This window comes from Dermacentor andersoni, chromosome 6, assembly GCF_023375885.2.
Source record: "Dermacentor andersoni chromosome 6, qqDerAnde1_hic_scaffold, whole genome shotgun sequence".
Taxonomy (NCBI): Eukaryota; Metazoa; Arthropoda; class Arachnida; order Ixodida; family Ixodidae; genus Dermacentor; species Dermacentor andersoni.
This window is the reverse complement of record NC_092819.1, coordinates 33,386,628-33,410,122: the sequence shown is the minus strand read 5'-3', so window position 1 is coordinate 33,410,122 and position 23,495 is coordinate 33,386,628. Positions and strand designations below refer to the sequence as shown.

At 47.0% G+C, this 23,495-nt stretch overlaps 1 protein-coding gene across 1 annotated transcript; it reads left to right on the top strand.

The window, feature by feature from the left end:
- The first annotated feature begins 582 nt into the window (after positions 1-582).
- Positions 583-23,020, top strand: LOC126521820 (multiple coagulation factor deficiency protein 2 homolog). The gene is made up of 5 exons (XM_055066126.2): positions 583-729; positions 12,015-12,197; positions 17,760-17,846; positions 19,129-19,238; positions 22,325-23,020. The coding sequence occupies exons 2-5, from the start codon at positions 12,022-12,024 to the stop codon at positions 22,486-22,488; spliced, it is 537 nt and encodes a 178-aa protein (XP_054922101.2). The 5' UTR covers positions 583-729; positions 12,015-12,021; the 3' UTR covers positions 22,489-23,020.
- Positions 23,021-23,495: the final 475 nt, after the last annotated feature.

Genomic DNA, 23,495 nt, shown 5'->3' with positions numbered 1-23,495 from the left:
TTTTCACTACCGCGGTGATGTCGACACTGAACTTTCCCTCCTTCTCTTAATATTTCTCTCCCATTTCTCCAGTGCAGGGTGACCATCCGGGTTGCGCCCTGGTTAACTTCCGTGATTTTTTTTCCCATTAATATTCATCTCGCACTAAATCTAAGTACACGAGTGTACTTGCATTTCGCCACCTCTTACGCCTTACTGGTTCAGCGTGACATGTGTGATCCGGGTGTACGCCGTACGTCAAGTGCGCTCTGTCTGCAAGGCTAAGCCTCGATCCGTGAATAAAATTTTAAAGATATCGGGAATGTAAGAAACACTGTAGGTGCCTTCCTCGCGTTTCTACGGACGGGTGCTTTCCATATCTTCTTTTATATTCAAATCTACTGCCCTCTCCCCTTCTGCCAGTTCCGAGCGGCGAAACCGAAAGTTAGTTTAGTTAACCCCTTCCTCCTTTCGTCTCTACTTTCTCTCTCCCTCGAACGAAAAGGCTCGGGCGCATTAAAGTATCTCGGGCCTCGTGACATGTGTGGTTAAAAAAAGAAAGAAAGAAAAGAAGCAGAAGAACCTTTTCAGAAACGCAGGCTCCGCTATCATCACCCCGGGACTGAAACAGGGCTTTCGGCCTTCGTTTTCTTCGTTTCCGCACACGTGCTCGTGCTTTCCCACAGGCGTCGCTGATGTTCTCCAGCGCGATCTTTTCGCCTCCAGCAGGAGCCGGCTTGGGAACGCTCGGTGAGTCAGGCATGCACCTACCTTTCCCGCTGCCAATAGCTTCCGTCTCCTCGTCTCGTTGCTAACAGCGTCAGGTTGCCCCCTCTTCTTTGTTCTGAAACCCGTTCGCCCTTGCGGTCGCCTTGCGTGTGGAAAATGGAAAGCGGGCCGCGTTACCGACGCCCTTCGACGACGGCATTTCGGGCGCGCGCACGTCGAGGGGGGGGGGGGGGGGGGGGGCATTCGGGGCCGCCGCAATGGGGCCATTCCAGCCCAACGGTGGTTGACCGATTAATAAAACATAGTATGCACGTGACGTCACATCCGCTGCTGTCGTCTGCTTCCGCTACCTTCCGCCATCTTGGGGAACCTTATCAACAGGCGCGCGCATAGGCCTATAGGTTCCCCAACATGGCGCCGCCGTAAACCGGAAGACGCGGAGTATCCTTGAATGACGTACGTGCATACTATTTATAGTAATCAGCAGCAGCAGCAGCCTCCTCTTTTTATTCAGACAGCCACTGCGTGACGAAGGCATCTTCTGCCAGCTGATTCCAACTGGCGCCTGCAAATATCCTAATTTCGTCACCCCACCTAATTTTCTGCCGTCCTCGACTGTACGCTTCCTTTCCCTTGGTACCCATTCTGTAATTAGAATGCTCCACCGGTTGTCCATCTTACGCATTAAAGGACCTGCCCAGCTCCATTTTTTTGTCTTTTAATGCTAACTATAGAGCACCGGATATCCCCGTTTTCTCTCTGATCACCACTCTTTTCCTGTCTCTTAACCTTACGCCTAAATTTTTTTGTTTGTTCCATCGCTCTTTGCGGTGAATGCTTTCCACCACTACATAGTTACTGATAATTCCATGAAAAAGACGGTTTCGATTTCTGGAATAATCTCGCTGACTACAGACCTATTTCACTTACATCTGTACCATGTAAAGTTATGGAGCATATAATATACACGCATCTAGTTAATTTTCTTGAAAATAGCAGCTTCTTCACAGTTATGCAGCATGGATTCCGTAAAAACTTATCCTGTGACACTCAGCTTATCCTCTTCACTAATGGCCTACATCCCAATTTAAATTCTGGTTTTTTAACAGACTATATTTCTTGACTTTTCTAAAGCGTTTGACAAAGTGAACCATGCGTTGATTCTTCATAAATTAAACGTTATAAACATAGACCCTTCCGTAATCGATTGGAGTCGCGCGTTTCTGGCATCACGTGTTCAATTTGTAACCCCTAATGACGCTAACTCACCTTTAGCTCCACTTGACTCCGGTGTCCCGCAAGCGTCCGTGCTCGGTCCTTTATTATTCCTAATTTATATTAATGACTTGCCCACTAACGTTTCCTCGAACATTTGTGTACTTGCGGGTGACTGCGTCTTGTATCGTAATATAACTAATGCCTAAGATATTCTAGCAATTCCGGAGGATCTAAATAACATAAATGAGCGGTGTCGTACGTGGCGCATGGAATTGAACATTAAGAAGTGTGAGACTATGAGGATTTCACGTACCAGCGTGATCTGCCCCACCTATACGCTAAATAACATCCCACTAGAATTTGTAACGTCATACCGATACTTGGGGGTTTACATTGCCGGCAATCTATGCTGGAAAACTCATATTGATCACATAACCTTTAAGGCCACTCGTATCTATCTATCTCACCTATGTCTTTTCCGTAAAATCTACTGCCACAACGCATAGTTACGACCTATCTTTGTTCAACCGCCACCATACATTCCATCTCGCTTTGACCACCGCCAAAAGATAAACATTCCTCGCTGCAACACCATCGGCTTTTCACATTCATTTCTTCCCCAAACGAGCAAAGATTGGAATAACTCATCCGCATTACTTACAAGCATCACTGACACGAATAACATTAAAACCACACTTGAAAGTTTCATGTTAAAATTAATGTTGTAATTGCTTGTCCTGCAGAATAACTGCTCTTATGGCATAATTTTAAGTTATGCCTTGCATTTTTATATGGTATGTTTTCTATTTTTTTATGCCATGTATTTTTGCCACATTTCGCCCCCATCGAAATGCGGCCGCCGTGGCCGGGATTCGGTCGCGGGATCGAATCCCGGCCACGGCGGCCGCATTTCGATGGGGGCGAAATGCGAAAACACCCGTGTATTTAGATTTAGGTGCACGTTAAAGAACCCCAGGTGGTCGAAATTTCCGGAGTCCTCCACTACGGCGTGCCTCATAATCAGAAAGTGGTTTTGAAACGTAAAAACCCCATAATTTAATTTAATTTAATTTATTTTTGCCACGCTTTCCAAGTTTCTATTTACCATTCTTATTATATTATTGTATTGTATACCATGTTTTGCGATGTCTTGCCATGTTTTTCTTTTTTTTTATGTATTGTATCAGGTAACTATTTAACACTTCCGGGACAATTCTTTTTTTATTCTTTTTTGTTGTTGCCTTCCTTCCTTATTTTTTTGTTCTGTTTATTAATTATTGACTTCCACGTACCTAGCTCCGACGCTTTCTTCGAAAATTATTGCTTCTTTGTACTTGTAATTTTTTTCTATAATCAACTATTGTGTGATTAGATTAGCCTCTGTATTTACCTTGCCCCTCCCCTCTGCAATGTACAACCGTACCTTGAGGGTATAATAAATAAATGAAGAAATAAAGAAATAAATAAACTTTAGAGGATAATGAAAAGAAAAAAAGAAAAGCAGATATGTAGTGTCTTGTAGCTAGCACCAGTTTTGTTAGGGCTATTAAAACGCAGTTTGCAGATTGAAGAATTAATTTTACTTCTACGTGAGCTCAACGCAGAAGGCTTGTTTCTTATAACTGGACACATCAAAAGCGTGTGACTGTAGTCCACTCAGGGATAAAATGTCATTGAGAGTTTGAGAAATAGGTGACCCAAATTTAGGACACCTGCAGCCGTACTAGAGAACGCAGAAGGGGTACACAAATCACAAGTGGAGGACACCGACTTTTGGGCAGTCAGAATTGAATGACGGGATTTACCGTTCTAAAGTAGCACATGGGCGGTGAGAGACAGCGTAATTTGGTATGGTATGGTATGGTATGAAAAACTTTATTTTGGTCCTGAGGGATCAGTCTGGGACTGATGCGGGCCGCTCCCACGTCGGTACAGAGAGGCCGAGCCCCTCTGCCATCACACGGGCCCTCTGGACAGCCCTGAGTTGGTCCGCCAACACTTCACTGTGCAGCATGCGCTGCCACCACTGTTCACCTCGAGAGCCATCACCGGCCAACGCCAAGCAGCGCCACAGCATGTGTTGTAAATCGAGCAAACCCCCACACTTACTACAATAGACTGAAACCCCGCAGTCCGGATTAATTTTATTCATGATGACCGGGTTAGGGTACGTTCGTGTCTGCAGAAGCCGTAATGTAACCGCGTTTTATGCATTCCGCCTCCATCGACTTGCGGCCGTCGCAGACGTGAATCGCACCCGCGACCCGGTGCTCTGCAGCTGAAATTAATAAACACCAGCCACCGCGGCAGGGGGGTCAGGAAGTCGATTGCACATGCTATCTTTATACATTTTTAACGCCATCTATGAAAACAAGTCTGAGCGTCCGTAACTTCACGTTTTTTGTACAACGATCAAAGTGCACACTGTTGGAATCGCACCGCTGGCACGAGTTGTTGGGGTCTCGGTGCTGACGCCCGTTATTGCGAATGGGTCGCAAGCCCCAAGGGTAGCGTTGGCCTGGCGGCCTGGGGCACTGGAAGCATCCGAAGGTCCCGGCAAAGCATGAGAAGACTGGTAACAGAACAACTTGTTTATTCTAACATAGCAAAAGAGCGGCCGGTCAGTTCGACCGAAGTGGAGAGACGAGAGAGCACGTAACTCAACAGTACAAATCGGAGCCTCTCTCCTGGCGTCCGGGGGCAGCTGCTCTTATACTCTCGGCGTCGCGGTCCAAAAGGGAAGGTCACGGGATGAAGGTCACGGGACGGCGGAGCATGAGCCCACGACGGCGCGCACGGTCGAGCCGAGAGACCTGCTGAACCGAGTGCAGTGACGCATCGCCAACCCGCCCACACGACGGCGCGAACGGTTGAGCCGAGAGACCTCCAGGCTCCTCATTCGGGGAACTCCGCTCCCCGGCTGCCGCGCTTTGACAAGCGAGGGCACACACACACACACGCACACACGAAGACACGTGGCACTGAAACACGCCTGGACACGCTTGGCGGGTTGGCGTTGCGGCGGCGTTGAACGGGCCAAAATGTCCGCCGCTTTGAACAAAGCCCCGGCGTCCGTTGCATCCGCGCCGGCATTACCGCGCGTTGTAGGCGAAACGTAACAGACCGCCCCGCCGGGGGAAGGAGATCCCGATGGTCAGGGGACTGCATCCGCTGTCCGGAGGGATGTCGCTCGATGATGCTCATAACCGAAGTCGGGCGTCCTTTGGCGTTTCTTGAGCGCAGTGCACAGAGAAGGCCTCGTTCTCACGTTCAGGTGCACACAGGACACTGCAAAGTGACTTCGGGAGAGTTGACATTTTTGTTCTCGTTTCCGGCAAGCGTTAGAACTACGCCGAAAGTCAACCGCTCAGTCAGCAAGCACGGCACAACCCTCACTAAGCCCTGCCAGGCTCTTTCCCCTTTTATACTGCTGCCTAGTTCCTTACAGTAGTTTAGCAGCACTCAGAACGCGTCCACAAATCGGAAAATTGCACTAGAAAGCACATCATCACTTTGAAACACTACACAAAAGCAATAAGTTAAAAATCCTGCCTCAGGAAGAAAAACATCAGTAACAAGCAATTTTGAGGCTGATTCCCACGTTAGGGGCTTCGACTTAAGCCATCGGCGTTACCGTTGAGACTCCCCTTTTTGTAACGCACCTCAAAGGAATATTGTTGCAAAGCGAGGCTCCAGCGCAGGAGGCGGCCATTTTTGGGAGAGATGGTCTGCAGCCATTGGAGAGGGCAGTGATCCGTTTCAATGATAAACCTCGAGCCGGCTAGGTAACATGACAATTTCTGAACGGCCCACACGATACACGCACACTCTTTCTCGGTGGCGCTATACGCCTGCTCACGACTGGTCAGCTTACGACTAGCATACAGGACGGGGTGTTCTACTTCTCCATTTTCCCGTTGGCACAGTACAACGCCCATGCCTCGCTCACTAGCATCACACTGAACAACGAACCCTTTTGTGTAGTCGGGCGATCGTAGCACAGGCTGGCTTGTTAGGGCGCTCTTTAGGGCGCTAAAAGCTCTTTCCTTCGTCTCATCCCAGACGACTGTTTGCGGCTCTGTCTTTCTTAGAGCATCCGTCAAGGGAGCCGCGATATCAGAGTACCTGGGGATGTACCTCTGATAGTAGCCGGCGACACCTAAGAACGACCGAATATCGGTCTTCGTACGCGGTTGCGGGAAGTCTCGCACAGCGGCCACCTTTATTTCAGAGGGGCGGCGACGACCCCGACCAATCACGTGTCCGAGGTAGACAACCTCGGCCTGTGCTAACTGGCACTCGGGAGCCTTGACTGTCAAGCCCGCATCGCGCAGGCGGGTTAGCACTGCCCGTAAGTGGGCCATATGCTCAGGCCAGGATGCGGAGAATATCGCTACGTCGTCTAGATACGGTAAAGCGAATTCTTGCTGTCCCCGCAACACTTTATCCATGAGGCTTGAAAAGCAGTATGGCGCGTTCTTCAAACCAAAACTCAAAACTTTAGGACGGAATGTCCCCATTGGTGAAATGAACGCCGCATACCTACTAGCCTCTTCTGTAAGTGGAACCTGCCAATAACCCCTGACAAGATCTAGGGTGGAAATAAACTGAGCGCTACTCACTCTCTCAAGGCGCTCCTCGATGTTAGGGATCGGATAAATTTGATCCTTAGTGATGGAATTAAGCCTGCGGTAGTCGACGCAAGGACGAGGTTCCTTGCCCGGTACCTCAACTAAAATCAAAGGGGAGGTATAATCACTCTCACCCGCTTCAATAACACCGAGCTGTAGCATTTTCTTTACCTCAGCCTCCATAATATCGCTCTGGCGGGGTGACACCCGGTACGCCTTGGATCGTACTGGCTCTGGGGAGGTAAGTTCTATGTCATGAGTAAGGACAGAAGTCCTACCAGGCCTCTCAGAGAACAGACCTTGAAACTCTTGTAAGAGCTGGTGTAGTTCGGTTTTCTGCTCAGGCGACAGCGATGCTTTACTTATTAAGTCACTAATGACTTGATCGGTGTCTTTCCTGTTCGTCACTGAGCCTAGTCCCGGAAGCTCGACCGGAAGCTCTTCGGGCACGTTTACCATCATGCACACCACTGCTTCCCGTTGTTTATAGGGTTTGAGCAGATTACAGTGGTAAACTTGCTGTGCTTTCCGCTTTCCTGGCAGACTCACCACGTAGTTAACGTCCGACAGTTTTTGAACAATCCGTGCTGGGCCCTCCCACTGCACGTCGAGTTTGTTCTTTAGCGATGTGCGCAATATCATGACCTCATCGCCCACCTCAAAACGACGGGCCCTGGCTGTCCGATCATAATAAACCTTGGCCCTCTGCTGGGCCTCTGCCATTGCTTCACCTGACAACTCCTGTGCCCTTCTTAAGCGTTCGAGGAGCTTAAGCACGTACTCTACCACGACTGGGTCGTCGCCCCTGCCTTCCCATGATTCTCGAAGCATGCGAAGCGGAGATCGCAGCGAGCGACCGTACACCAGCTCAGCTGGCGAGAACCCCGTAGCCGCATGCGGCGCGGTCCTTAATGCAAACATCACTCCCGGCAGACACAGCTCCCAGTCAGTTTGATGTTCAAAACACAATGCTCTCAACACGCGCTTCATGACGGAGTGGAGCTTCTCAACGGAATTCGACTGGGGGTGGTGCACTGAGCTGTGTAACAGCCTTACCCCGCACCTTTCGAGAAAGGCTGTCGTCAAAGCGCTAGTAAACACTGTACCCTGATCTGACTGGATTTCTGCAGGAAAACCAACTCGCGCAAATATGGACAGTAGTGCATTGACTATCTCAACTGAGCTGAGTTCTTTAAGCGGCACTGCTTCAGGGAACTTTGTCGCTGGGCAGATCACAGTCAAAATGTGTCGGTACCCCGTGGCTGTTACCGGCAGAGGTCCCACTGTATCAATAACGAGCCGTCTAAAAGGCTCCGTAATGATAGGTACCAACTTCAACGGCGCCCTCGATTTGTCCCCTGGCTTGCCCACCCGCTGACAGGTGTCGCATGTCTTCACAAAGTGGTCTGCGTCCCGAAAACACCCTGGCCAATAGTACTCTTGCAAGAGACGGTCCTTAGTTTTCTTAACTCCTAGGTGTCCGGACCACGAACCCCCATGCGACAAGCGCAACAGATCCTGACGATAGCATTGAGGCACGATCAGCTGATCGAACTCCACTCCCCTGCGGTCTAGATACTTCCGGTACAGGACCCCACCTCTTTCCACAAAGCGAGCATTTTTCTTGGCGATACCTTCCTTGACAATGCAGCGTATGTTTTCTAGGCTGCCATCCTTCTTTTGCTCGGCTATCAAAGCCGACCGGCTGACTTTTAGCAACCTGTTAAGTCCGTCTGACGTAGGCGCGATGAGCAAATCTGGAGACAGCTCTTCTAACTTTCCCGTGTCGGGATTTTCCTCTCCAGTATCTGGTGCCTTTAACGCTACAGGCTCAATTTTATTCAGTTCGGGCGTGCTCTGAATACCAGCTTGCTGCGCCTCTGACCCTTTCTTATCTTTCAACAACGTCGGCCCCGCAACTACCGCCTTTGCAGCGAGCTCCCGAACCTTCGATCTGGTTAAGGCCTGAACGCTAGCCTCACCAAACAAAAGCCCCTTCTCGCGCAGGAGGTGATCGGACCTGTTCGAAAATAAGTACGGGTACTGGGGGGGCAGCATAGATGACACTGCGGCCTCCGTCTCAAGTGCTCCGAAAGGTCCTTCAATAAGCACTTTTGCTACCGGCAGACACACGCTATGAGCTTCCACTGCTTGCTTGATCCATGCGCACTCGCCCGTGAACATATCGGGTTCTACGTAAGAGGGGTGAACGACATCCATTGTAGCTGCGGAATCGCGAAGCACTCGGCACTCTTTCCCGTTCACGAGGAGGTCTCGCATGTAAGGCTCGAGAAGCTTCATGTTCTCGTCAGTGCTGCATATAGACAAAAACACGACTTGTGTTTTTGTTTCTGGACACTGCGCCGAAAAGTGACCCGGCTTCTGGCACGTATAACAAACGCGCGCTTGCCTCGTCTCGAACCGCTTTCTGCGTTCGGCTTCGGTTGCCGCCGTCTCCTTACGTTCGGTCGGACTGCTTTCACTCGCATCCGCACTACGTGTATCCCCCTTTGCTCTCATGGGTGTGAACTTCGGCCTCTCAAACTTGGAGCCAAATTCACCCTTTTGACCGTCCTTAGCTCCGCGAGCCCGACGCGTCACAAACTCCTCGGCTAACTCAGCGGCTCTAGCCACCGTACTAACGTCTGGCCTATCCAAGACCCAGTACCGCACGTTCTCAGGTAACCGACTATAAAACTGTTCTAGCCCGAAACACTGCAGAACTTTCTCGTGGTCACCAAACGCTTTCTCTTCTTTGAGCCACTCCTGCATGTTTGACATAAGCCTGTAGGCAAACTCTGTATATGACTCACTTCTGCCTTTCTCATTTTCCCGAAACTTCCGACGGAACGCCTCCGCTGACAGCCGGTACTTTTTTAGCAGACTCGATTTCACTTTGTCGAAATCCTCTGCCTCCTCTCTCTCCAAGCGAGCGACTACGTCGGCCGCCTCGCCGGGTAGCAAAGTGAGCAAGCGCTGTGGCCACGTTTCCCGAGAGAACCCCTGCTTCTCGCACGTTCGCTCAAAGTTAACCAGGAACAAACCAATGTCCTCTCCAAGCTTAAACGGCCGCATCAGGTCAGTCATTTTGAACAATACTCGTTCTCCTGCACCGTGTGCCTGACTTCCATTACGAGCGCGTTCCATCTCTAACTCGAGACGCTTCATTTCCAAAGCGTGTTGACGGTCGCGCTCTCTTTCTTTCTCTTGTTGCTCTCGTTCTATCTGTTCTTTACGTTCGCGCTCATCTTTCTCTTTCTGTTCTTTAAGTTCACGCTCCTGTCTTTTTGCCGTCTCCCTCTCCTCAATGGTCTCAAGGCATTCCGACAGCTCGTCATCCTCAGCTTCTAACTCAAGAATAGCCCTTAGCAGTTCTGGTTTTCTGAGTTTGTCTGAGACATCCAGACCCAACTCTCTTGCAAGCTCCAGCAATTTCGGTTTGCGCAACGACTTCAAATCCATGGCTGCTCTGAATGCTGCTTTCTCTACTGCCTACTATTGTCTTGCCGCAAACTAACCCGGTAGCAACGACAACCACAATTACCAGCTCTGTTTCTGACACTAACAAAAGCCTGGCAAAACTCAGAAGAAGAAAGTCCCGCACTCACCAAACCTTGCAGCCAAGACTTCAGCGCAGTCGTTCCGCTGCAGGCAACCAGTCATCACACAGGGCTCGTTGCGCTGCTCCCGGATGGTCGTTGTGCTGCTCAGCATACAGTCAACCGCATCTCTTCGCTGCTGGCCTCCGTTGTCGCGATCTCACCGCTGGCAACCAGATGTTGGAATCGCACCGCTGGCACGAGTTGTTGGGGTCTCGGTGCTGACGCCCGTTATTGCGAATGGGTCGCAAGCCCCAAGGGTAGCGTTGGCCTGGCGGCCTGGGGCACTGGAAGCATCCGAAGGTCCCGGCAAAGCATGAGAAGACTGGTAACAGAACAACTTGTTTATTCTAACATAGCAAAAGAGCGGCCGGTCAGTTCGACCGAAGTGGAGAGACGAGAGAGCACGTAACTCAACAGTACAAATCGGAGCCTCTCTCCTGGCGTCCGGGGGCAGCTGCTCTTATACTCTCGGCGTCGCGGTCCAAAAGGGAAGGTCACGGGATGAAGGTCACGGGACGGCGGAGCATGAGCCCACGACGGCGCGCACGGTCGAGCCGAGAGACCTGCTGAACCGAGTGAAGTGACGCATCGCCAACCCGCCCACACGACGGCGCGAACGGTTGAGCCGAGAGACCTCCAGGCTCCTCATTCGGGGAACTCCGCTCCCCGGCTGCCGCGCTTTGACAAGCGAGGGCACACACACACACACGCACACACGAAGACACGTGGCACTGAAACACGCCTGGACACGCTTGGCGGGTAGGCGTTGCGGCGGCGTTGAACGGGCCAAAATGTCCGCCGCTTTAAACAAAGCCCCGGCGTCCGTTGCATCCGCGCCGGCATTACCGCGCGTTGTAGGCGAAACGTAACAACACCCTCGCCTTGCACTTTAAATCGTTGTCATGGCCAGGCTGAGAGAGAGATACGCAGATGGGAGAGAGGCCGAAGGATTGAAGCGGAGATTCGCGAAACTTCAAGGTAGTGCGCCAATTTGCGTAGTTAATATATATTTAGCTAAACATTGGCTAATTCAAGGCCATTTGAAGCGCAGCCGTTCGATAGCGGTGGGGAGCAGGTGCGTTTCCCTTGCGTTGGAATGAAACGAGCGAACGCAATTATAGCTGGCTAACTGCGTTGCGCAGTAAATGGACTGTGCGCCTCTCCCTAGACATCCGCTTTCTTCTAACTACCTTGCTTACTATTTAATATCCTGACTTCTGCCGCTGGCATGTCTTCTAACTACCTTGCTTACTAGTTAATATCCCACTTCTTTCGCTAATATGAAAAGGTAACACGCCACTTAGATAGTCCTATTCAAATTTTGACTTCTTCAGTCGCTGTTATTTGAATACCGGCTTGGTATTCCTGCTCGCCATTACTGGCAATGGGCGAGTCGTTTTGAAATGTACTAAAGGGGAAAAAGAATTAAAACTGGACGCCAAAAAGGGACGCAGTGCTTCTGTCGTGTTCCTGTCTCGTGATCCCATTCAAAAATTCTGCGCTGCTTCTTTATTATTATATTTTTTCAAGCGACGATCCAGTTATCTTGGCACCCACATTATATAGAGCAAAACCCACGATTATAGGGAAGACAAAATTAATATTCTCGCACTGATTACAGCTCACGTTTCACGCGAAGCCTTGTCCATAATTTGTCACCAATATAGATCTGCTTAACACGCCGCACCGAACATTTTTTCCTGTGTTGCGATGATGAGATCAAGTTGTGTTGGTTTAAATACGAATTATATACGCGCGCCCTTTGACAGTGGACCGTGTTGTAAGCTTGCCCTCACGGTCTGAGCGCGCGACTCGCTCTCCTCCTTTGAGCCCAGAATTCGCCTGTGCTTCGTAGGCCCGCCATGCTAGGCGAGCGCTGGCTGACCGCGTGGGTGTTGCTCGCCGCCGCGTTGTGGCCCCGGTACGCGGCAATCCCGGAGGACAGCGACCCCGGCAACGTACAGGAGGGCCCGACATTCGAAGAGCTCGAAGACCTCCGCAGCCGCTACAGCGCCGTCCAGATATCCAGGGACTCCGAGTACGTTCGCAGCTTGTGACACTCACGTGGATGCTGTTCGAATAGCCCCTCGTGGAGACACCATTTGACGTAACTTTGCTAGCCCGCTAAGCTATAATGCGTCAAGGATAACAAGACTTCCTTTTGACGATGGGTAATAGCTCACCTGTCAAAATCTCGGACAAACTGCCCGGGGCAGTTTCTATGCGGCTTGAAGTGGCACACATGCATCTGCTATCTTGACGACGTTGTAGTCAGTGGTGGTTAGTGGTACCGCGCAGTCTGCGTTCCGAAATATGCGCTGCTCTCCAGGCTGATCCACAGTGTGCAAACTTGGGAGTTTTCAAAACGTACCAGTGCCTACGACAGCGGTACTACTGGCGAGAGACGTACAGCTACGTTCAGAAGTTCGTTCGCTGCGTATTGTATGTGCAAGTGAAAGCGTAGGCTGGTGGGGGCGGCATGGGTGAGCCGACGATGGTGGCTCAGTATTGTGTGCGCAAGGGAGAAAAGCGGGCAGGAAGCGCGCCACCTTCTGTCGCGCGCGATACATCGGGGCTGGGGTGGGGGAGGGTGGAATGACGGGGGACTGTGATTTTTGAATCTGTGGCTGCGGAATGTGTTCATTTGCCTTGTTTGGCGCATTATATACAGTGACTTTTTCTTACATACGTAGATTTATTGCAGACGTATACGTATACTTAAATATCTTGTTGCGAGGTTTTGTGTATACGTGCAGTGAACTTTGTTTCCAGTGACACGTTTTTGCCCTTTATCAAGCTGTATCTTCGCATTTGTATATTCCATTGTATCATCGCATTTGTAATGTACGAGGGCGAGTCAAATGAAAGTGAGCCAACCAACCCGGAGCAATAATGGTTCTTTTCGTTATCTGCGAGGCATGCGCGTAGCACACAGGCATCTCTCATATACAAGTGACATGCAGGTGTGAGGATAAATGTTCTTTAATGCTCTCATACATACATTGGGTTGAACATGGTTGCGTGACATAATGGACACTCTATAAAGTTGGATAGCGTGGTGTCGTGAGGTCTTTGACAGCTAAAGGTGTTTACCAAAAAGGAATCAGTCGCCGTATGGCTTTCGTGTACGTTGAACATTGCATTTTATTGGACACTGTGAAGCGTTGGAGCAAATGGTAAAAAAAAGGACGTGAAAGTTGCAAATACGATACAAGACCGGGCCAAAGCCACCATGCAATCACCCCCAACACAATTACAAAGGCTGATGAGCTGATTAGAGAAGAACGGAGGATAAGCATCGATGAATTGGTAGGGCGTGTGAACATCAGTCACGGTTCGGGTCACACCATAATTCATGAACATCTCGGTTATCGGTTCTTGTGTGCGCAATAGATGCCCAAGATGTTGAACCACCGCCAGAAGACGGAGAGGTTCGGCGCTGCCTTGACTAATCTAATCCGGTGGCACAATGAGGGTGACTACTTTTTGTCTTCAGTTGTGACCGGGGACGAATCATGGTGCCACTACTACGAGCCTGAAACACGACGGCAAAGCTTACAGTGGAAACATTTGAATTCACGAGCCCTAAAGAAAGCAAAGCCCGTCATTTCCGCCGGAAAGGTGTTGTTGACTTTTTTCTTTTTTCGATCGGCAGAGGCCATAATTGATCGAACTTACTAAACCTGGAGAGACTATAAATTGTTTCCGATATTGTGGAACGCCAGATCGGCTGCGTGTCGCAATCAAGAACAAACGAAGTGGAAAATTGACGAATGGCGTCATCTTTCTCCACGACAATGGCCGTCCCCACTTCGCTGATATGGTTAATACAAAACTGGGAAAGTTCAATTGGGAAACGCTGCAACATTCGCCATAAAGTCCAGGCCTGTCGCCTTGCGACTTCTATATTTTGGGGCAATTGAAAAAACAGCTCAAGGGAACCAGATTCATGTCGGACGATGACGTGAAATAGTCAGTTACAGATTTTTTGAAGCACCAACCAAAGGAGTTTTATGAGACGGGATTCACGTGACTCGTTAGTCAGTGGGACTAATGTCTAAATGCTCATGGAGACTACTTTTAAATAAGGTATCCCGTTTGCCATATGTTCGCATTCGAACACTTTCATTTGACTCGCCCTCGTATATTTTGCATAACGGCTTTTTATATGTGCTCTCGTTGCGACTATAACATCGGTGCAATTACAATACACTACCATTGATAGCATTGTTGACAACACAGCTGAACAAAGGACAGCATCATTGAGATTTTTCCCTGGCCGTTGTACATGTACAAAAATGTAAACAAGGTTCTTGAATGACAAAGTTTCGTTAAAATATTTGTCCTCAACTTGTTCATTTCATGGCCTTTACATTTTTCATATCAGTGGCATGCACTGCTTTGCTGGTTTCAATCTGATAAAGTTCTAAAGTTCGTGTGATGTTTTCTTTACTTATTAAATGGAGAGAAAACATGAAAGCTTTATGTGAGTTATTTCGGGCACAAATTTTGAGACATAAGAGTATATTCTTGTATGAAAAAAAATACATATTTTACTTGTCTTGACATTGCGTAGCGTTGAAGAATTCGTTTGCAGCATCTTTGGCAATGCAGTTATTATTCATGTATTTGATGTTTCGACAAATTCTAGAAGGAGGAGGCCGAGCTGGAACGTGAGCCCCCCCCCCCCCCCCCGAACAAAATTTCTGGCTACGCCACGGATATATATATATATATATATATGTATTTATTTATTTATAGAATACCGTACAAGGCCCCTACATGGGGATTGAGTAAGGGGGGCATACAATCAGTAACATACAATCTATTAACAACAATAACAAATGAAATCAGCAGCCAAGTGCACAGCCTAAAAGTCAGAGAAACATAGCTACATAAAGCTGCATATGATTACAATAAAAAGGAACAATATAAGTTTGTAACAAACGTATTACAGTGCAAGAAAAAGGTAGAAAAAAAATAACACAGAACAGTGTGAGTGTGATATTAATGATTAACATAGGTTAAGCGAGTTCAGTGAGTGCTTGAATTTTTCACGGTCAGTTTCCGCAACTGTGTTGTCGGGGAGGTTGTTCCAGAGCCGAATGGCACGTGGAATTGCAGATGAGTTAAATGCTTCTGTTTTACCATAGATGCGCGTGAAGCTATGATGGTTGTATAATCTGTGCGACGTGTGCGATGACGTTTCTAGGTGTAAGGAACGTTTGTTAGTGTGGTGGGCGTATTTATGAAATAATGACAAAAGGGCTATGTCGCGACGATTACTTAGCAGCTGAAGTGAAAGGTGAATCTTTATTTGAGTTACGCTAGAACGGTAGTCATAATTTCGGGAAATGAAACGTGCGGCTCTATTTTGGATTGATTCCAGCATGGTAATTAGGTAATTTTGGTGGGAAGACCAGACTGGAGCGGCGAACTCAAGTCGAGGGCGAACAAATGTTTGAAATGCCAGTTTGCGGATAAGTGGAGGTGAGTTCCGAAGGTTACGTCGCAGGTAACCCAGTGATCGAGAAGCACTGGCACAGATGGTAGTTATGTGAGAAGTCCAGGAGAGGTTTGTTGAAAGGCTTACGCCTAGATATTTAAATGATGAGGTCCGAGATAATGGGAAATTTTTAATACAGTAAGAATAGTCCAAGTTAGTGCGTTTGCGGGTGAAGGACATCACTTTACATTTTGATGAATTTAGAGTCATTAGCCAGGTGTTACACCAATTAATAATTTGGTTAAGATCATTTTGGAGGATCAGGTGGTCATCGGAGGAGTTAATAGAACGATAGATAATGCAGTTGTCAGCGAAAATGCGCATGCATGATGATAAGTTATTGGGTATGTCATTAATGTATATCAGAAAGAGTAAGGGACCAAGAACGCTTCCTTGTGGTACACCGGATGAAACATCTGAAAGGGGCGAGGAGAAGCTGTTAGCGAAAGTAAACTGCTGCCTGTTAGAAAGAAAATTTCGAAGCCAGGTTAGAGTTAGTGAATTAAGTTTTAATGATGATAACTTCAAAAACAGGCGACAATGAGCTACGCGGTCAAAAGCTTTAGAAAAATCCAGAAAGATGCTGTCAGTTTGAAGGTTTAAGTCCATGTTAAAATGTAAATCTGTCGTAAATTCAAGCAGTTGCGTTTCGCACGACAAACCTCTCCTGAAACCATGTTGATTATGAAAAAAGAAGTTATTCGATTCTAGATGTTGGTAAACATGAGATGCAATAATATGTTCCATCATTTTACAGCATATGCACGTTAGTGATATTGGTCGGTAGTTCTCAGTTAAGTTTTTGTCAGCGTCTTTGAAGATGGGTATGACTGGCTATTTTCCAATCTTGGGGTATCTGACCTGTCATTAATGATTGATGAAAAATGTGAAATAGAAACTTGCTAGATACTGATACTGTATTTTTTAGTAATTTAGAATTAATATTGTCAATACCTGCTGAAGACGAAACCTTCCAGTTATTAGTAAGCTGAACAATATCATCAATAGTAATGCCAATAGGTTCCATGTACCGGTTATCTAGGTCTGCAACAATGGGCAAATTAGTAATAGTTTCTTTTCTGAATACGGATGAGAAAAATTTATTAAAAGCTTGAGCGCACTCACTGTTAGGAATAGAAATGTTGTTTTTATGATGTAACGAGATGTCATTAGTATTGCGTTCAGGAGATCAAATTTGCCAGAACTTTCTGGGATTAGATTTGAGTAGTGAAGGAAGGTCTTGGGAAAAATATTTATTTTTGGCTACATTGAGAGCGGAGCAGTAAGAACTTAAACAGTTAAGATACCTTTCCCGAGCTGACGGGGTGCCAGTTCGTTTTGCAGTTCTGTATGAACGTTTCTTTTTGTTTTTGAGTAGATGAAGGGACTTAGTGAACCACGGTTTGTTTTTGTCTTCAGTTATTCTGATTAAAGGAATGTTCTGCTCAACCAATGCGCATAACTTATCTCTGAACATGACCCAGTTATCATGAACATATATATATATATATATATATACAGAATGAAAAAGAAAGGAAAGAATGAAAGAACACGGGAAGAGCACGCCACCATGCAGGAGCACGTATAGATTGTTGTGTACTTTGAAGGAAGGAGCGTGATGGTACAGCACTTCACATTGTTTCGAAGACTTGCAAACGCGCTGAGAGTGACCGAATGCTAGTGTGATTTGTCTAAACCTATACGGCAAACATGAGACATTCTAAAAGTAAGGCTTTCTTTTTTAATAACTGCAGATTATTCAGCAGCGGTTGCACGCCCCATGCGTTCTCCTAGGAACTGGTGCCACTGCACGGCAATTCCACGACGCCATCGCAGCAATATAATTCGGAGCAGCTTTCACTGGCACCGGTCTCTTTCCTTCGAGATCTTCGAAGTGTTTTTTTCGGAGTCTCTAATATTAGAACATAACGAATATACGACAATTTCGGATACCGAATTCCGGAATCGAATGCGAATCTAGCAAGGGCTATTCAATTTGTATTTTTTCGGTATTTCTAATGTTTCGGGCAGCCTTAACTAAGAATGCTTTATGACATTCGAAACCTCAGTAATGTATCTTTTACACCCGCCCAGGCATATCAAGAGAGACCTGTCGCGTGTCTTGGTCTTGGCACAGCAGGGTGATCTGGACACCGAGGAAACAACGTTTTACTTTATGAGGTTTGCCATTCAAATACGCCATTGTCTTTACTTTATATGCAACTAACGCATATGTCGGATTATTCACGTGTCACGAACGTGTCGCAGGAGTCATGTTTTCTGTTCCGCAACAATCTTGCAACTGATGTGGACTGAGAGATGCGGGAGCATTCTCAAAAGTACACATAGGGCAGTATATTTCTGTCTAGTTCCGTTTTACTACTAAAACTGTAACTTATATGTTGTGCATCTGAAAGAGGAAAGAAAGAGAGAATAAATAAAAAGAAAATTCTAGGTGGAGTTCTTAGCAAGATCGATACTAAGGGCTTTTCATACGAATCCTCACGACTTTAGTACTTCTCAGACAGCTTATAATCACGGCTCGCCAAACATCGGAATTCGCAACCATGGTTGTGTGCAAAATCGCCTCAAATTACTCGAGCTTCTCATCAGCCGCCGGCTGCATGTTTAACATGTTTTCGGTGGCATGCTCCAGCGATCAGTCGGCCACGCAGAGAACCAATTAAACACTGTGATAGAACGCGCGGATATTAGCAATATTAGGTGAGAACTACTTTTATATACGGCGCAGAGTCGAAGTACTTTATGCAATTAGTATTGTAGTTACTCATGTTTACAAGATTATTTTCTTTTACTTGATATTGGACATCCCTTTTGAAGCATTACGATTCCTAGAGGGATCACTCAACGAGAACTTTCTATGAACGTTGTAATGATTCCGGCAAAGGCAGTGATAGCTGGCGGTGTATAGGCGGGAAAATTCAGTACTTGTCGCTGTGCCCCTAGAGGCTAGAGAACGAAGGAGCACATTTTAATGAAGTGTCCGATTCTCTTCAAGTACAAGTGCACGAGGAGAGCGCTGAGGTATAAGAATCATTGCAATTTAAATTATCAGAAACGGAGATTGTTACCAATAGGCAAATGCAGAGATAAGAAAGAGGAGGCTAGAACATTGCCCGAAAGAGGCAACAGAATACGTATGTGTATGCACAAAAGAAATTCACGTAAATTCCTTTTATCACACTTGTCACCTTTCCGACACAAAGGGACATCCTTTAAATATGTATTCATTGCCTCCTCCCTGAGATTACAGCATTTCTGCTGAATAACATTGCAGATGCTTGGTAGAAGTTACGTGTCTTCGAGTATTTTCTCAAAGATAACGCGTTCTATTTACTTGAAGGCACACAGTGGTGTCTTGCGCGAGGTGAAGTTGAATCTCCCACTCTGCCGCTTAGCAGAAGCTTGCGGCTGAGACGATGGCGCCATCTGTGCTTCGCAGGATGCACGACTACGACGACAACAACCAACTTGACGGCCTGGAGCTGATGCAGGCGTTCGACCACCTTCTTGAGCACAACAATGAGACGTCGAGCGAGACCAAGTTGGTCGGTAAGCAACACCTAACTTTGCCAGACACGGTCGTGGTGCGCCTTTATCCACGGTTGAAGGTTACAGGGGTGAAAACATGCCGCAAAGTAGCTGCTACTGGAAATGTCACCCGACAGACTATTTAGTTAAGTGGCCAGACGTGTCGCCTTGAATAGTAATCGTCGTCTCTAGGGCTCACTGACAATAAAGTGCCATCATTCAGCGTGTGCCGGCTCCAACACACAATAAAAGAAAAGAAACCAACGCAGGACAAAACGCAGCGGTATATAAAATACAAGAGAAAAGGAACAGGAACACCATGGACACTGGTCAACCTTTTTCTTCTATATATGTTCGAATTTTGCTTTGGGTAAGTTAATATTTCATGTGCTGCGCGGACTGTAGATTGGCCAGCCACGTCCCCGTATACGTGTCTGGATACACCATCCCCGGTGTCTGGAACACATTAGTCGCCTTGCTACTGTCTGGTGAGCATACTTCCCTGTTGAAAGAATCAATTCTGCAGTGAAGCACGCTTTTAAGGTAATCACGCGTTCACTGTACGCCTTTTTATGCCCAGTGCTTTCCTGAATCCTCTTTCCCTTTACTTTGCAGAAGTGCTGAAGTAACAGCATAGGCAGTTGAAAACGCGTAATGAAAAAGCTTGCACTGCTACTATTCCAGCTTTGGAGAGCGCGCTCACAATGACTCGGTGCTAGCTGTTGTGCCCAGAGTATAGTCTATAGACTATAGCTTAGTAAGGTATTCTTATATAAACGCAGAAAAAGTGACTTTGCTTTTGATGAGCTGCGCCGAACATGGTTGTTACATATGTTCCGTCCCAGCTGCCTACCGTGCAACAAGTTAGTCTTACTTAATTTTCTTTTTTTGATTGAAGTCCTCTACGGGGATAAAACCTTGTAGGTTGTTAGCTGCAACCTGAAGAAGCCCCCAGTATATATTGTGTTGTTCCTAATTAAATAGTTTGTAATTATTAATTACTGACTTCCATATTATTACATTTACGGGAGATGTGCAACACTTAGGTTATAGTGCTGAACACACACGAAGACACATTTTATTTGCGGCACGCTGTCTCCTGTGTGGATACGTTTTCTGCATTTTCAAGAAAGCCCGCGAAATATAAAAGAAGTCTCTTGGCTTCCAGCTTGCGTGCCGCAGTAGTGCTGCCCTCTAACGCGCTGCGAACGAACTGATTCTTTCCGCGCAGGGCCTCTGATATCGGGCAGCGCGCGTGCCTCCCGATCTCAGAGGCTATGGTTAGTTTAATGAACCAAACCTCTCACTGACACGGCATGTCGCCTTTCTTTTTTTTTGTGCTGGCTGCTACGTTCGTAGGCACGTTTTATTTAGCCTAACGTTGCTAAGTGATAACGTGCGCTGCGAATTTTGACCACTTGGGTTTTGTAGGCTGCCTTTACCGTTGTCACAAAATGGTCGTGCGCTCAGACACGAGGCTCGCCACTATCGCAGAAATTTTGCGCTCTTATCAAGATGAACGCCCTGTAAAAACGCGATGCAACCGCCGAATTATTCAATGGAGAATGTTTAATTTCTTCGCGACGTGTTTTCTTTTTCTTTCTTGAACGCCACACACGTGAAAGATAGCGGGCCACAACTAAGTGCAAATTATATTTTAGGATGAGTTCTAAAACCTATAGTATCGAAATGTCTGTGGTAAATATACCAGTTGAAAAGTTAGTTATTGATAATGCAAGACTGGGGATTAATTAAGAACACAATAACGCTGTAGTCTGCTTCAGCTGGTTGCTAGCAATACGCACTCGGTTTTAAAGGCACAGGAGGCATCACTTCTTTAAAGCTCGGCGCATGCGCGATAGCTGGGACACCCAGCACCTATATAAACTGGCCTTTTACGTCTGCACGTCTGCCCAGAAACGTCATCCTCATCGCGCGCTAATTGAAATACGAAAAATTCCGTCTTGTTTCAGCCGGCCGCGCACAGAAGTATTGTGCCGGATCTCAAGTTATTGCGTTTAACAATTCGCCGACTGTCACAGACGTCGTAGTCGAAGGTTCCGGATTATTTCGTCCAGCTCTGGTGAACCCCAATCTAAGCACACGTGCGTTTTCGCATATCACCTCCTTTTCCAATTCCCATTCTCTCTACCCATACGAAATAAAGTTAAATATGGATGTCGAGAAATTCCATACGTACAATGCAATAGCGGGTACAAAACAAAAATAAAATGAAATTAAACGGTACTTTCGAGTACACCTCAACGCGCTAATTGTGTAAAAATCTAATTAGGACAACAAAATTTATGTACGGTATGCATTCGGTCGTAAGGTTTGCTCAGCGAGGGCGGAAGGGCCTTGCATAGACGTTTATTGACTTGATCCATGTTGTTGAATTTGTGCTTTTGAAGCTTGTCCGTGACGTGCGTTAGCTTTTTGCTAAATCTTCATGGGATTACTAACGAACACTGATGAGTTGACTGAGTTGTAATGACGTCAACTGAAGCTGTTCACAAGATTGTAATCGAAGCGCATTTGACTTCATTCTGTTGGTTATGAATAGGCTACAAATAGCCGGCCTTGGTAGGGAACCTGCAAACTCGTGACCAGCATCACGAAACCATAGCCACTGAGATACCGCGGTAGGTTACCGTGCCTTCTTTTTATAAGGGATACGGAGAGAGTCGCGAACAGCTACATCAACTTGTTAAACCTGAATGATACCCAAAGATGGCCATTCAGGCCACGCGCAGCCTGTGGGTTTGGATGTCTTGAGATACCTGCTCTTCAGACTGTCTGCAGGCATTTTGTAGACTGCCTTGTCTAGACTCGTTTTTTATCTGTAGAAAGTACGCAGACTTCCCAACGGCTTCACGGTGATAAGTCTATAGACAACTGTCTACTGAACGTGTAAATCTCAAGTATACATCTACAGGCTGTCTGTTGACATTCTGTAGATGTCACAGATAGAAACACCAAAAAGAGGTCTACAGACTTTCTGCAGAGTATCTAAATATGATTTCGCAGAGATCGTCATCCTTTATTCCTTGGTAACTAAGTGGGTGATTTGTCTGTTTCTTTTTTCTCGGCATTCCGACGTGCTTCAGCAATGGTGGACAACTTGCTGACCGTGGACGTCAACGACGACGGTCTCGTGTCCTTTCCCGAGTGGCTGTCGTACATCCGGAACGTGAAGTCCAAGGAAAACAACGAAAACGGCGGTGGCGTCGCAAGCCACGAGACAGCGAAGCACTCTCACTCAGAGCAGTGACCCGAAAGGAAAAAAAAAAAAGCCGGCCAGATCTCGTTCTCCGCCATGCGCCTCTATGCCTGCACAAAGCCCAAACGAACCTTTATTCACTTCAAAAAAATGCCGGCAGCATGGAAGGTAAACACAACACTGCGAAGTCATGCTCGGGAAAGTGCGGATGCTGACGTCAGGTCCCTTTGCATCTTCGTTTGCAAGTTGTGCCAAGGTTCAGTCGCATTCGCTATTACTCTGAAACTTTCGAGGGACCGTATCGGTGCCTTCGCCTTCTTCTTCATTTTCTTTTTTGTTTGCGTCCAACCTTCACAATGTTGCAGTGCAACATACTTGTAATGCCGGCGAAGGCCGCGTGTGACCATGACTCCTTCTCTCTTTCCTCCACGAAAAGCAGGCGGAGTTCGCTGTTTTTGTTCATAAGGGCTACAAGAGAAGGACGTGTGACTGTGTTTTTCATTCTGATTAACGTGTATCTTGATTTCATACCACACGATCCTGACCGTGTTCAAGATCTGAACAAAGTTTCAGTCCACGCGCATATTTTGAATGCTTCAATGTTTGGTGGAATTAGGCACTACCTTCCTGCCACGGGAAGCTTACATGGACAGGTGATGGCCTTATCCCGTCTCCTTTATACGAATGCCACCCCGCAACGAACAAAGCGAGAGAGGCGGATCGAAAGGGCTTTCTTTGCCTCTTTCGTGACGAGTAAAAAAGAAATAATGTAACAACAAGATCATTGTACAAATCTGCAAACTACTGCATAGTCCGAGCATTTACATCAATTTTCTAGGAAAAAAAAGAACGTTGTCCTAGTTGTACCGAATTTTTGGGAGGCGTAAAAGCGATTTCTCCGCAAGGAGAGCGTACAGAGAAACGGTGTTGCGTCGTCTTCGGATTCATGAAGCACACACGTTTGTACCAGAAAGAAGTAATAGCTTATTGCAATGATCAGTTATCGCGTATTAAAACTGCATAATACAGGGCACCATACCAATGAAAATCAGTTGTTA